The 15,157-nt window shown below is 34.1% G+C and overlaps 1 protein-coding gene across 2 annotated transcripts in view; it reads right to left on the reverse strand.

Moving 5' to 3' along the window:
• Positions 1 to 15,157, reverse strand: part of NOXY38 (tetratricopeptide repeat (TPR)-containing protein) — a 171,534-nt gene that overhangs the window by 37,685 nt on the left and 118,692 nt on the right. For both annotated transcript variants that reach the window (XM_089815084.1, XM_089815083.1), the window contains exons 15-18: positions 11,684 to 11,792; positions 11,445 to 11,579; positions 11,032 to 11,202; positions 10,805 to 10,891 (exon numbers count right to left, since the gene is read on the reverse strand). In XM_089815084.1, the coding sequence (XP_089671210.1) occupies positions 10,805 to 10,891; positions 11,032 to 11,202; positions 11,445 to 11,579; positions 11,684 to 11,792 (502 nt within the window). The remainder of the gene's footprint in view (positions 1 to 10,804; positions 10,892 to 11,031; positions 11,203 to 11,444; positions 11,580 to 11,683; positions 11,793 to 15,157) is intronic.

Below are 15,157 nucleotides of genomic sequence, written 5' to 3' on the forward strand. Positions count from 1 at the left end.
TTAAATCATGTTAAATTGCATAGGAATTGCATAATAGTTTATTGAATCTTCCATTCGAAGTTGTCTAGTCACTGGTCTAGATTGATAATTTGACAGCAATATTTCAATTAAACCAAACACTTCTTAGTTAGGAAGTAATGGGATGCTCTCTTTGGTTTAATATTCATTGGTTGATTTCATTCAACTAACTAAGGAATTAAAATCTCATTGAGTTTTAGCGCTTGCACATGTAGAGATAAATATCACACACACAATTACTTTGTGGTAGTGCATACCTCATCATACCTTCATTATGCATTCGGGGGGTCTTTGTACACTATTTGTATCTCAACCTGTTCATTTGGTGAAATAGCCTTGTGTTGCTTCCCTCGTTGTGGAAGTGGCCATTATTTGCAATTGTGTATTATGGATGGTTGTACCAATACTTAATTCCTCAAACAATGGACTTATAATGAAGAACTCCTAGGGATGCAGATGGAGTTTGGCAATTTGTGATTATAAGTTTGAGAAATTTCACCTTATGCTTATATTACCATATTTTTGTCATGACCATAAAATTTCACTTCATTTTACAAAAACAAAAATGTTCAAGATTGCTTGAGTGTCCTTGTGAAGTCCCTTTAAGTCTTACATTTTCTCAAGAATTTCCATACTTAGTGGTTTTCCAAGGTTGTTGGCACTTTTCAAAGTACGCAAAACTTGTTAAACTCTTTAAACAATTAGCAAAAGTAAACAATATCTAGACAAAGTCAAGGTTAAAAACGTAAACAAACTCTCGACAAATTTTCAGTTAGCAAAAGTAAACAATCTCCCAGCAAAGACAATGTTAGCAAAAGAACAAAAAGTGTCAACGAAGACACAGTTGGGACAAGTAAACAAAGCATCAACAAAGTTAGCAAAAGTACAGAAAATGCCAACAAAGTCAAAGTTAATGGAAATACAAAAATTGTTGACAAAGTCAAAGTTAGCTTAAAGTTTATAAATTTCTGACAAAGCCAGAGTTGGCAAAAGTACACAAAGTGCTTACAAAGTCAAAGTTAGCAGAAGTAAACAAAGTATCGATAAAGACGGTTAGCAAAAGAAAACAAAGTGTCAACAAAGACTTGGCAAAAGTACACAAAGTGCTTACAAAGTCAAAGTTAGCAGAAGTAAACAAAGTATCGATAAAGACAGTTAGCAAAAGAAAACAAAGTGTCAACAAAGACTAAGCAAAAATACACAAACTCGTGACAAAGTCAGGGTTAGCAAAAGAGCATAATGCAGACAAAGATAAAGTTAGCATAAGTACAAAAAGTGATGAGAAAGACGAAGTCAGAAAAAGCATACAAAGTGTAAACAAAATCAAAATTAACAAATGTACATATAGTGCCAACAAAAACTAAATTCCAAAAAAAAAAAGGCAGACTCCTAACAAATTTAACAAAAGTACACAAACTTTGGACAAAGTTAGCAACACTTTTCAAATTGAGACAAAGAAGAAAAAGAAGGATTTGAAACAAGAATGTGAAAAAACATAACTCAAGCAACTTGCCAACACATTCCCACAGCCACAAAAGTTGGCAACATGATACAAATTGTCAATGCCACTACAAAATAAAGAAATGCATTAACGGTTGGCACAAAGTAAGAGGGGTGATTAGTGCTGAACATTATATTTTAAAAATTCCCTGGGTTTTATAAACGGGTATTTCATTTCAAAAATAAAAGTCTAAAAGACAATTTGATAATTGATTTTGCAACATAAAATTGGCAGTTACATAGTTCGATGCTGTAAGTATGTATTCAAGAGACTATTGAGGAGTCCTACATTTTTCGATCTCTGCTGTACTTTGATGCAAAAGAGATAACTCATTAGAGCAGGGTCAATTAAGTATGTTGATTTAATTAGAAATTCATTTGTCTTTGTGCATATAGAATAGAATGTGTTAAACATAATAACTCATTAGAACAGGGTCAATAAATTATGTTGGTTTCATTAGAGATTTATTTGTCTTTGTGCATATAGAATAGAATGTGTTACTCAAACATTTATTTGAAGTCTGTGAGCTTTAATAGATATTCCTAGATGTTGTTTCCCTTTGTGAACATCATTTTCATTTTAATAGCAATTTTATCTTTCTGGTGGTCACTAAATTTCAGAATCAAAGGTTATAAATCCATCCATTGGTGGAAAGGTCTGTGCCTTGAGATGCCAGTGGGTTCTCTTTCATTAATTTTCATTTGCCACAATCATAAAATGACTATATGTAAGTGGTTGTTTGCCTTTCATACTGTCCTGTTAAAAACATACTCACAAAAGTTAGATTACATCTTACAACAGAGATGTACCCCTAAAATTCAGTGGAAAAACAGTAACTCAATAGTGATTTATCCAATTGTTAGTCACAATTTGCCTTTAAGCCTAGGTAAGATTTATTTCCATTATTATTTTCAAAAGACAAACCCGTTCACTAACACTACTTACAATTGTGTTGTACACCGAAGAAACAATCTCTGATTCTGAGCAGGCCCCTTTCCAATTCTTTAATAAATAAATTACTAAATGAAGGCTGACAGTGGGTTACTCCTGTATAAGGTTATCATCCCACAATGAAGATACAAAATGTCACTCCAACTATACCTTTTCATCATGCTTAGATTGTATTTGACTGTTTTAAAGATTTTTTTTACTTTTGCAGTTAGAGTAAACTAGGGCAAAAGTCACTGATTAGCCTTGTTTCATTAGCAACCTCCTATATATTTTAAGATTTGTCCTGATCAAATAGACAGTGTTAAGTGACTTAAATAATTCTGTAATTTTCTGGCGAAGATTAGTGGTATAGGTACTGTCCCATTACGGGCTTGGTTGGTACTTCTGATTTGCTAAATGTTGGTATGATATTGCTACAAGGCAACTGGTACGATGATGAAATGGTTTGTTTTCATCTTTTGATGTCTTCTAGCCATACACACACTAAAACAATGCACTTGCTATAAATCAGATCCAACCAAAACAATAGCCTTAGATACTAAAACCAAGAAAATATATAATTTGCTAACTCGGTACAAATATTCAAACACAACATCACAGAATAACCTCAATTTGCAGAGTGAATTAGCTAATATTGTATTGTCACCTTCCTACTTTGCCCTATAACTTGTCCTAAAATCACAATTGCAACCAAGTAAAACATCCCTTCAAATGGGAATCCTAGATTTGAATCATGTACTCGTAACATAAGAAACATATGCACACGCATATATAAGTAGATAGATAGATGCATACATACATATACATATACACACACACACAGACACATTCATACATATATATACACATATGTACATACATACACACACATATATGCTCATTATTAGGGTAAGTCCATAGCACATGATAAACAGATACTATCTACAGCATTATTTCAACACATTACAGAAGCAGCATGATATGTCCACTCGAAGCAGTCCTACACTAGGCCCATGAGCAAAATTTTGGCATGCTAGACCTCAACAACAAGCAATATAGACATCCTCTTGGTGTTCCTACCTAGTGGGGTGCTTGTTCTAGCTTTCTCTATCCACACTTCATCTCCTATGACATAAAAGCCAACATTATAGGTTCCCAAATTGTCAGAGATATCATTTTGGAGGTTCCATAATTGTCCTACCCAAGCCCAAGATCGGAGCTTTGGCCTCGGTGGCAGTAAACTTGCAAATCCACCCCAGGTCCCTACCTAGATGGTAATCCCCATGATTCTTGTCTCCCTTACACATCCTACCTTCTAAATGATAGAAGATTACAAACAGATTATTGATAAATGTGTTCTATACAAAATCATAAATAAACATATAAAAAGATTATTGGATTGACGAATAATGCATAGAACATAGTTCAAAATTGTGTTGATTTATTAGGATATTTTGCAAGCGCCAAAAAAAATACAAGGTTTTCGTGCCTGAATTTTGCCCAAGAAGTCAAACTTCTCGCCAAGAAAATGGCATTTTATTCCCGAGATATCACAATCTCGCGCAATAACTTATTGTTTTCTAGCAGCCAATCCTTATGCAATTTTTCCAAAAAACAATCATAGTTTTCTCAATAATTTCATAATCTAACACATTTTTGGTTTTGTTCTTTCAAGTTTCAGCTTGTGTTAAAACTCATTTAAAGTTTTACTCTTACTCCTTTCTAGATTTTTCCAAAATATGTTTATTAAATTTCTAAATTTGTGGCTTCAACTTGTGTTTCGTGCGTAAGATGATTAAACATTACATGGCAAAAATAGATTCTTCTACAACTGGCTCAGCTACACCATCTATCAGTGGCCCCATAGGTGCATGTCCATCTAGATTTGTACGCACACAACCTAAAGGGGTTAGAGAAGAGACATGGAAATATGGCTCTAAAGGAACTGATATATTAGTGCGGTATGCATAAAATGCGAAAAAAAATTGTGGAGGCATTCTTGCTTGAAGTACCACCTTACATGTATAAACAACATGACATGAGGATTTGTAATGTGACCACTAAGGAAATAAAAAGAGAGATGCTTGCCTTTCTTGGTGCCCAAGAAGAGAAAAAGTTGAGAAGGTAAAGGGCAAAATTGGCCATGAGATCAGCCATTTCCAAATCACATGATATGTTTCCTCTTTAAGAATCATTTATTGTTCTTTAATCACCACTATTTGTTTCGACTTTGGATTGTGCTAAAACAATGATCATAATGAAAAGATGTGGATTTTGACCATGTATCCCAGTCAGCCTTAATGAAGAAGAGGCAAGCAGCAGTTGAGGGCATAGTGGACTCTCTTTGTAACTCACAGATCCACACACCTATCATCCACTTAGATACCACTTCCATTGATTCTAGTAGACCACACAAATCTTCTCCTGAGGATTTTTTAGTGCATAGAAACACACTTGGAGCACAACCATCACTGGAGGGTACTGGATGGAATTGTCAAGTGCATCAGCAAGTTCACATTCAATGTGCCATTTTTTATTTTTTAATATCCCCTTCAATATTGCAGCAAGTCCACATTTTCTAAATTTTGTGAATGGTTGTATGGTGGTAGGCAAGGGCTACAAGGCACCTACTCCAATAAAATTGAGTGGGAGGTTAGGTTAGTTGTTTCAAATTTCAATAAATTTACAAATTTACAATATATTTATTTTTGTTGAATGTAAATTTATATTAATCAAGATAGTGTACTTAATGTCATTTTTTGTTTTGTGCTTGTAGATTGCATAAAGATGTTATTTCTAGGGCTAAAAATGTGGTTGACAAATAAAAACTACAATGGAAAATTGGAAATAGTATGGCTATACCATACTTTCAGATGGATGGACAGGTGGAAGAAACCATACCATCACCAATTTGTTGGTTTCTTGCAAGGATCAAGTAGTCTTTCTTAGATCCTTGGATGCCTCTGACAAGATAAAGACGACTAGAAATTTGGTTCTAATACTAGTGCATATTGTGATGGAAGTTGAGGATGATATTGTGGTGCAAAACTGACAATGCAGCGGCATATGTGGCAGCGAGTAGGATCTTACAAGAAAAGCATAGCACACTCTATCGACCTCCTTGCGCACCGCATGTTATTGACCTCCTTTTGGAGAATATAGGAAAATTGGATTGGGGATTGTTCGTAGAGGATGCAAGGAAAGTAATAAAATACGTCTACAATCATCCTCTGATCCTTCACTTGATGAGAGACTCCACCCATGAGAAGGAGTTTATTAGACCTGCGGTTACAAGGTTTGCAATGATTTTCTTAACATTCCAAAGTCTTATGGGTTCTATGAATCCTTTGAGGCAAATGTTTGTGAGTCCACTATGGCCAATGTCGAGTTATTCAAACAAGCTATATGGATAGCGAGTTGCATGCATCATCTTTGACAACCACTTTTTGATCTAGCTAGAAAAATTGTGGAGGTAACTTGGAAACTTCAAAGTTGAATACTTAATTTTTTAAAAAAATTTGCATTCAATAATCAAGTTTTTCATTATTAATTTATAAACCTATGCTCTGATTAATGATAATTGTTTTCTACATTCCAATAGAAGGTATCGAAGCCATCGGATCAAGTTCTTCGATTATTAGATGGGGAACAAACCCCAATGGGGCTTCTCTTTATGAGGCCATGGATAGGGCCAAAGATGTTGCAAGAAGTCAATATAAGGGGAACAGCCTAAAGTTTGAGCCCATATGGAAAATTATTGATAGGAGGTGGAGCAATTAACTCCACCAACCAATTCATGCCTAAGGGTATTTCCTCAGCCCTCATTTTCGCTTCTCTCCATCATCTAGTGATCCCAACAGAGAGGTCGTGGAGGGCTTCAAAGAATACATGCAAAGGATGGTACTTGACATTGAGATGAGAGACCTCATTGTGGTAGAGATAGAAGAGTATCAAAATGTAACAAGCAAGCTATTCTCCTTGAACGTGGCAAAGAGTATCAAAATGTAACGAACAACCTATTCTACAAGGATAAAGATAGGTACACACATGATCCAAGAAGAGAATCCCAAGGCAGTGAAAAGCCTTGATGCCAAACAAAACCTCATCAAAGCCAAACTTGCAAGTTACTCAAGCTCCTAGAAAACAAGCATGCTTCAAACAAAGAGAGAAGGATAACTCCCGCAAATGATGTAATTAATTTCTGTGAGCTAAGGTACAATATCCACAATAGGTTTGTTGGTTCCCAAAACCGCAGATTGGAAATCCAAGAGCGTGTCACTTCTCCGATAGGACTTCTCAATCAGTTCTGGCCAACGAACAAGAATACTTCTCGATTCCTTTGCACTTTAGGCTTTGCTACACCCAAGCGGGTAAACCTTCAGCTCAAACACTGACTATCTGGTTCAAGGCTTTTCTATAGCGAATTTAAACTTCTAGAGTTCTCCGGCTGGCAAAGTCCTCAAACTCAATTAAAATGAAAATTGGATGTTGGATGATTGTTGAATGTTTTGTATAATTGAATAATAATAAATTTGATGCTTGTGGAAAGGAAGATATAGATTTTTTGACTTCAATAATAAAAAGACCAGTGCCTCTGCTCATCCGGGCAATAGAGTCAACTTCAGTGAATTTTCACGTACAACTTTATAAAGTCCTTAAGAACTTATACTGCCAACAATCAAATAATCAAGATGCGACAAATCAAATATATACGCAATCTTAAATTAGTCCAAATTGAAATTTAACTCCTCTAGGAGACAAACTGGACACAGATACGGAAAAAATATTTCACACATTCTATGATGATTGAATTTAAATGCTAAATGATTGTGTCCACTAATCTGACATTTAAATTGTATACAGAATTCCAAAAAATAATTACAAAGGACGATTCATCTGTAGTTTAAATCTCCACGCCTTTAATGATAAACAAAGAACATTTTATTTTATTATAAAAATAAAATAATAGAATTTACATTATAAAGTCATATTGAGCCCTTATTCCTCCATACAAAATAATATAAAATTCTTTCTCCTAAGAGAATATGGGTGTGAATGTTCAGATATGTCCTATTTCTTATCTATTTTCTAACCTTATCTATATCTTCTCCAAAGACCATGCCCTTTCAATTCACAAGTCGTCATTTTTAAAACAAAATTTGTTCCTTCCTTCTATATAATCGCACCTCTTCAATAAATCACTTTCCCATAGTAAACTTGCAACCTTTCATAATTAATTGGAAATTACGGGTAGATAATAAGTTGTTAAACTTTAATGTGATCCCTTGTTTTTTAAAATATAATCGCTCCTGTCGAAATAGGTAAGTATTGCCGCCTTCATAGGTCGATAAATAATTATTTTACTTGCCTCTTTCGCCGATGACCATTTCTTATGGGATAAATACTTTTCTTGGGCATACTTTGGAAGCCATCACGACAGATCCTGTTCATGGATATATGCTTGAACCAGGGCCAACGTCTTCCATACAAGATATCTCATTCTCGTGAATGCATAAGATAATAAACGCAACCTTTCTTCACTAAGTTTTTGGTATCAACACATGCTTTGGAATCGACCATCACTTATCTCGTGACTTCCTATACCCGGCACCTCCAGACTATTTTTAAATGCATCAAGGCTCGAAGTATTTATTTCCAACATAAATGATTTGCGTAAAATCTGGAATTCTTGTCGTCCAAATCATTTGTCGCTCCTGCCATGTATGACTTCTGGCTATCGTTGAATGGTTATTACTGCTGCGGTAATGATAATCAGGACTATGTATTTGTTTCTTCAAAATCGGTTTGATGGCAAGACACTCCAGTGTTCAGTGTTGCTTGACTTCATCGATTCATCATATTTAGTGTTTTAACAATGATGTAAATACCCTTTGATTTTCATATTTCATTTATGTTTGCAATACATTCACTTTTCCTTATTAAAATTTATATCATTCGCACTTTGACGGGTCTCCTCAGTCGGTGATGTGGCAAGAACTATTTGACATGGAAGATGTTGCATATCACTGTTTCATTGTTCTGTATATCTGGCATTTGTTTTGGAAAATAGTCATAAACCTATTGTACACGCTGGCTATCTATTCTTTGTAAGTAACTAATACATTCACATCTTATTTCTTCAATGATTATTCTAGATTTACATTTTTTTTCTCGATTAGGAGAAGCATCCTGTAGGTAGCAACTTAAATTGGACACTTCAGAGGCCAGGTCCATCAAAGAAACATGTGCTGCTATTGCACTATAACTGTCAGCTGTGCAAGTTAAGAGGACACTTATGCTACTACTTAATTTTTTGGAATTAAGAGTATCTAGCTGTGGAGAACTGAACTATTCTTGACAACAAGAAAAAGTTCTCACTTTGCATGGTAATCTCTTTTGCAAAAGTCTGTTTGCCAAACTGATCAAAGATGCATGAACAACTTTCCATATCTGCAACAATATCCCGTGGATTTACTGGATCAGGGATTTCTATGTCCTAAGAATTCATATGTTATCAGTAACAACGTCAATTCCAGAGTTGTGTTCACTCATCTTATTGAACTCATTGAAGCTTCGTTCCATGTTATCCTTGGCTTTTGACATCTATAATTATATTGCTATCTCCAATAGCATTTCATATATGGAGGCCAAAAATTTAGCCTCCATCAAGGTCCACACTAAGGAGCTAACTGCGTGAAAAGAAAAAACTCGGACTGCAACGACCATTCCTCAAACTACAAACAGGAACAATAAAAGGAAATCTTCTTGGTTGATGCAAGATTGCCAAAGTACACAACATGCTCATGCATCAGGAAGGGGAAGAGGAAGGTGTAGACCAATTTCATATTGTACTTGACATTTGTATTTGCTTATCTTTTTACAAAGACAATTTACTATATGTAGTTTACTTCACAGTTCAAAGTCTCTGACTACATCAACATTCTACACGAGGATGCAATTTTGTTACATATTGCATTTATATATATCTGGATCAGCTTGTTTGGTTTGTTTACTCATTTACCGACTCATTAGATGCATCTCCTTACTGATTTTTGCAAAAGTAATGCATTTCTGATTATATTCAAGTCTTTTTTAAAATTCTCGATATTTTCTCAAGAAAATACTAATTTATCTCCGATATTTACCAAGAAAACTTTTTTGCCCTTCTCGATAAGTGGCAGAGAATAGATTTTTAACTATGGCATAGGCAATGATAATACCAAAAGAGCAATTTTCAGATTCCTGGAAGCTGGCGATAACAATACTGAAATACACAGGGATCTGTTGCTCTTCTTTGCATGATCTGGATATTATCTTATTATTTAATTCCTGTAATTGCTTCTGATCTAATGATTGTAATTTATATGATATTCCATATTTCTACGTCTGCTTATCTGTGCCTGATTCTTCCTCAATGATCTTAACGATGTATTCTCTAATGATTATATTTGCTAATGCAATGGACTTCTGAATGTATAAAATGCTGGATGACCTGCCCATAATTAATGAGTATCAATTGCTGACCGAGTACTGAGTATTGCAGAATGAAGTCCTTTTTTTGTAATTTACGTGAAAAGTCGTCAATTTTCATTGTTGCCTTTAAGAATAACATATTATTCCCAATTGATTTCCTTTGGATATCCTCCTCAAATGAAACTTGTCTCCTTTACATCTTTCAAGGTGGCGGAGAGTCACACCTCTTCAACATGTCTCCCTCTTTGCAATGGTCACAACCTATTACAATTACCACCCTTCAAAAGAGTCACAACCTTCAAGATTACAACCCATTGTAAAAATTGTAACCCTTCATCATTGCTGCCCTTTGAAAGAGTTGCATCGTTATTTTCTTCACATTGCTCTCCTCTTCCTTCCCTCATTTCCCCTTCACATGAACACTCCTCCCTTTTTATATCTTACATTGAGGGAATCACAACTCTTCACTGCGAATCTATTAACCTTTCATAAAATTAATTAACTTGTAATTATACTATTTCTAATTATTATCTTTTCTTTTCTTATTGTATTTTATTATTATTTTTTAAAATTAAATTATTTCAGAGAGGGGCAGTACAAATAAGTTTTAAACCTCTGAAATATTAAGAACTTCCTGCTCTTCAGTAATGAAGAAAAGAAAAATCAACTTCATTAACCGATACAGATTTCTAAATAACGTGTGCTTAGGCTGTGCATGGTTTGTTGCCAAGCTTTGCCAAGTATAAGATACCAAGGCAATCAATAGATGGATCATAGAATGATCTTCAGTCTTATATTGGGGATAGCGTAACATTTAGTTTTACCTCAATGTATATAAAATGTCAAACAGATTAAAATAAACCAAAAAAGGAATGCAATTACCTTCAGAACATGTTTTGCAGCTCTTACAACCATTTCCACAATACACAGATCAACAATGTGAGGCAACAGCTTTGCCATATTTGCAACCTGCATAGCATTTGAAAAACTCAACATACTTGGCAATGGTTGCATTGAAACAATGAAAGATGAAAACAAAACAAGTTGAAGAAATTCTATAATGGGGAAAATCAAAATTCAGATTCATATCATCATCTCCTTTCACTTACCTTGCCAATATAGCGCACATTGATCCCATGAGCATGGAGTGCCTCAGTTAGTGTCTGGCCATCCATTGGCGAAACCTCAAGACTACTGAGGTCTTGCACAAACTTAGAAAGAACAACATCCAGAAGATATGCCCCTGCCTTCTTTACTAATGACTCATCTGAAGCAACTTCCTGAAATAAAATGGAAGAGGATCCAAATCACCAAGAAGGATGTCAAAGCATCAAACTTTCAAAGATAATGCAATAAAGGCAAACTATATTCATGTTGTTGCAGGAAAAAATTGAAATACAAAAATAGGAGAAATAAAATTGAAAACTTCTGAGACATGCAGATGCAACTGCATTCCAGAGCACACCCAAACACATCATTGACTAGAGAGTAGTCACTAATTATTTGATTCTTAAAATCTCACCTCAGAATCACCAGCAAGTTTAAAATCAGTTAAGATATTGGGATTAAGAAGTACTGCGGACACATCCTCTTCTAAAGCAGAACCATTGATAGCATCCTTTTGATTGTTTTTCTTTGCTCTTTCTTGGCTTTCCACCTTCACACCAAGCATGAAGACAATACTAACATTAAATAAAGCCTGTACAAATGACCCTTCATATCCCTGGAAGAAAATTGCATAAATCAGAAGTATTCAACCACCTGGCAAAATGAAGCAACAAGCTCAGGCCTCAGAACACAATAGCGTGATCCTGGTCCCATATAGTTTGCATCCCTTGGAGTTGTTCTCATCAAATCTAAAAGATAATGCCTGCAAAAATTTGACAAGTTGCAAGAAAAATAATTAAATGTCTAACCGTTCAAGCAGAAATCTATTTGAATGTAGAAGAGCGGGAAAGAAAGAAAAAAATTATAAATGTCCAAGAACAACAATTCTAAAACAATAAAATGTAAAAATATAGCCAGTAAAAATAGTATAAGGGACGAGAGGTGGGGGTCTGGGATGGGTCAGGAGAGGCGCATATACAAACAAGAGGTTTAAGAAGTTAGCTTGTGTGAAATTGAATCTATTTTGTTTATGTCTATCCTCAAGTTAATATTATATAACTGATTCATTATTTGTATGTATATATATATATATATATATATATATGTGTGTGTGTGTCTTATCATTATTATTATTTTATATATATAAATATAATATTATACATATACATATACATATATACTTAAGATATTAAGAATCTATGTAATGTAATTAGTTTGTATGTAATCAAATTGCTGATAGCACATTATACTCACATCAAGACTTTATCATTGTACTGCCAATTGTCTGATTTTAAATGTCTTTATCAATATCAGCAGATAATAATATGTAATACATACGTTGCACCATGAGTGGAGATTTTGCTAAAGGCAGATGATTATCGGCTACTATTGATTTTGTAATTTAACTGTGTTAAACTATAGTTCAGTCAGATTGATATGATCATGAGATTCATTATAAATGGTAAATAATCATTAGATAAATATTCTTTATACATATATATTATTATATATATTACACATTATATTTTATATATATAATATATATATATATATATACATATATATGGTTAGTTATATTAAATATACTATAAAATGATGATTAACTATAGAGACATGTCTCTTCATGAGACATGTCTCCTCCTTCTCATATTTATATGAGAAGCAAATCTGCATTTGGAATACATCAATCAAATTGGCAATGTTACTACATTTGCAGAAGCGATCCTAAGATTTAACATGGTATCAGAGCCTACTGCAGATGTACAAAAGTCAGATAGGAATAATAAGATTACTCATAGAAGGATCCTATAATAAGAATCAAAGGTAGAAGATCATTTTTATATGGAAGGAACTAGAGCAAAGATGAAGACCCAACAATTTTCATGGTTGATTATCCAGAATTGGGATTATCAGTTGCAGTAAATATATATATACATCAATTAAAAGGATAAGGAGACATCTTCACAGACGCATACGTAGCAAGTACTACAGGTTTCGACACGGTTTTCTAATGACAAAATGATCCATTGAACATCACAATTGATGTTCTCTGTGAAAGACATTGGTGAAGGCCACGGGGTTTTTCATGGACGAATAGAGTTGTACTTTATTGTTCAACATCCACGGCTGAAGCCCTTCGTATGCCAAAAGTTTTTTTTTACAGCACGAATATGCCTTTGTCCTCGATAATTGTCGGAAAACAAGCAGATAAAAGACAAAATTTTGCAGAAGTCAGATTGATAAGTATATGTTTGATTGTTTAGATGGCACACGAAATATTTGATTAATGAATGTTACTAAGTACCTATCGGGTGTGTCAGGGGTTTGTAATGAAACAAAAATCTGGTGATACATCACTGAAATATTGGTCATCCCTCTGTTTCACATTACAGTGTGTGCAATTATATTTGACAATCAAAACTACGGCTTCCTTCAAACAATTCCTGATAACGATTGTATCAGATCAAGGATTGGTGTTTTTCTCTGTGGTTTTGCCATCACTACTCAGGGGAGTACTTATTGTGAGATGTTGAAAAGAAGTTAAAGCATTTTATGATTATTGAATCTTGGTGTTCCCTAAAGTTGGACACGGAAATTATGCAAAACTTGGTGGAAGTTGCTTATAAAGTTCGGAGGAAAAAATAAATAAACTATAGCCATCGATTTTTAAATGTGCGGTGGAAATGATTTTATAAGGTTAGAGAAAGTCATTATCAATGCGGCAAATTAAACATTTGCAAGAAAACTAATATATTATTGGATTTGCTAAAATCTCCAATTAGTATTAGGGAGAAGTGGCAAATCCAGATTTATATATAATCCACGATAGATGGGAATGACCGCTACAGATGAAAATTACCGATCTAATAAATCTGAAAGAATCTATCGTGAATGGCATGTTGAGTGTTGAAGATAACATTATATTCCTTCGCATTCCAAATCCAACAAACAGTCACCCAAGAAGTATAACCAAAAACTTGTAGCAACATAAAGCTTATAAAGCTAAGACTTCTCATCTTTGTAATCAGAATTCAAATAGGAGATATAACAATTCATAATATTGACCGAGTTCAATTCCACCAGAGAAATATATTAGCAATCAATAATTATTGTATGGAAGACACCATTGAGATGGGTACTCTTAAATTAGAGAAATACAAAGAAGTTTTTTTCAACCAAGAAGAATTTGAACAGGATAAGCTTCCATTGAGAACGAAAGTGATGTAGTGTGCAGCCTAAAGGGAATTATACTACAGATGAGAGTTCAATTTATGCAGTCAAGAGAACAACTTTTGCTTCCACAAGGCATATGAAAAATTAGAGAATGGAATCAGCAGAAAGCTATGATAAGTTCATAAAATGTGTGAAATGGCATGCATTATCTCCATTTTCTATTATTAGTTGTATTTATGAAAGAACTAGGACTGTTCGTATTCCTAATCAATAAAATTGCCTAACTACCTTTGAAGGTCCTAGCTAATTGGAATTGTTTACCTCCCTGAAGACCTCTATTTGGTCTTTTTTGTTGTTAATTCATATTGATGAGCATAGAAAGGGGATTCAAATTGTTCCTCCGTATGCACCTTGGAGAGGGGAGACAATTTTGTACATTTAGAACATAGATGGTCTATGTGATGGTCAATAACATGGCTTATGAAGACCTCATAATCTATCATATAAAAGAACGAACCAAGAAATATAAAAGATTGCATTCAAGAAAGAAAGATCTTGATATAATCAATGGGATTAAAATAATGTCTGGAATCTCTATAAAATGGCGTAATTGAGAATTTTACATTGTAGGGGGAATAATAGCCAATGTTCCATTCCGATTGTTTGACAAATGCCTATATGGAGACATTTTCTGATTTGTTGCATATGGACTCACATTGGAGCAACCTGTATCAAGAACGTTAATGTCTAGATAAGTATTCTTATCTTTTACATTTATCAACTCATTATAGTCTCTCTCTTATTTGTAATTTTATGAGCTATTTCCTTTGTATCTAAAGATGATCTTGCAGGAAAAGAAGAATGGTACATTAGGCATATTGTGCAAACTCAATTTAATTAAGTAGCTCCAAGAAATTGTAATTTAGAATTCATCAGTCTTATGATGATCAAGTT

This window comes from Cupressus sempervirens, chromosome 2 (genome assembly GCF_028749045.1).
Source record: "Cupressus sempervirens isolate cs-2001-9-10 chromosome 2, ASM2874904v1, whole genome shotgun sequence".
In the NCBI taxonomy this organism is placed as follows: Eukaryota; Viridiplantae; Streptophyta; class Pinopsida; order Cupressales; family Cupressaceae; genus Cupressus; species Cupressus sempervirens.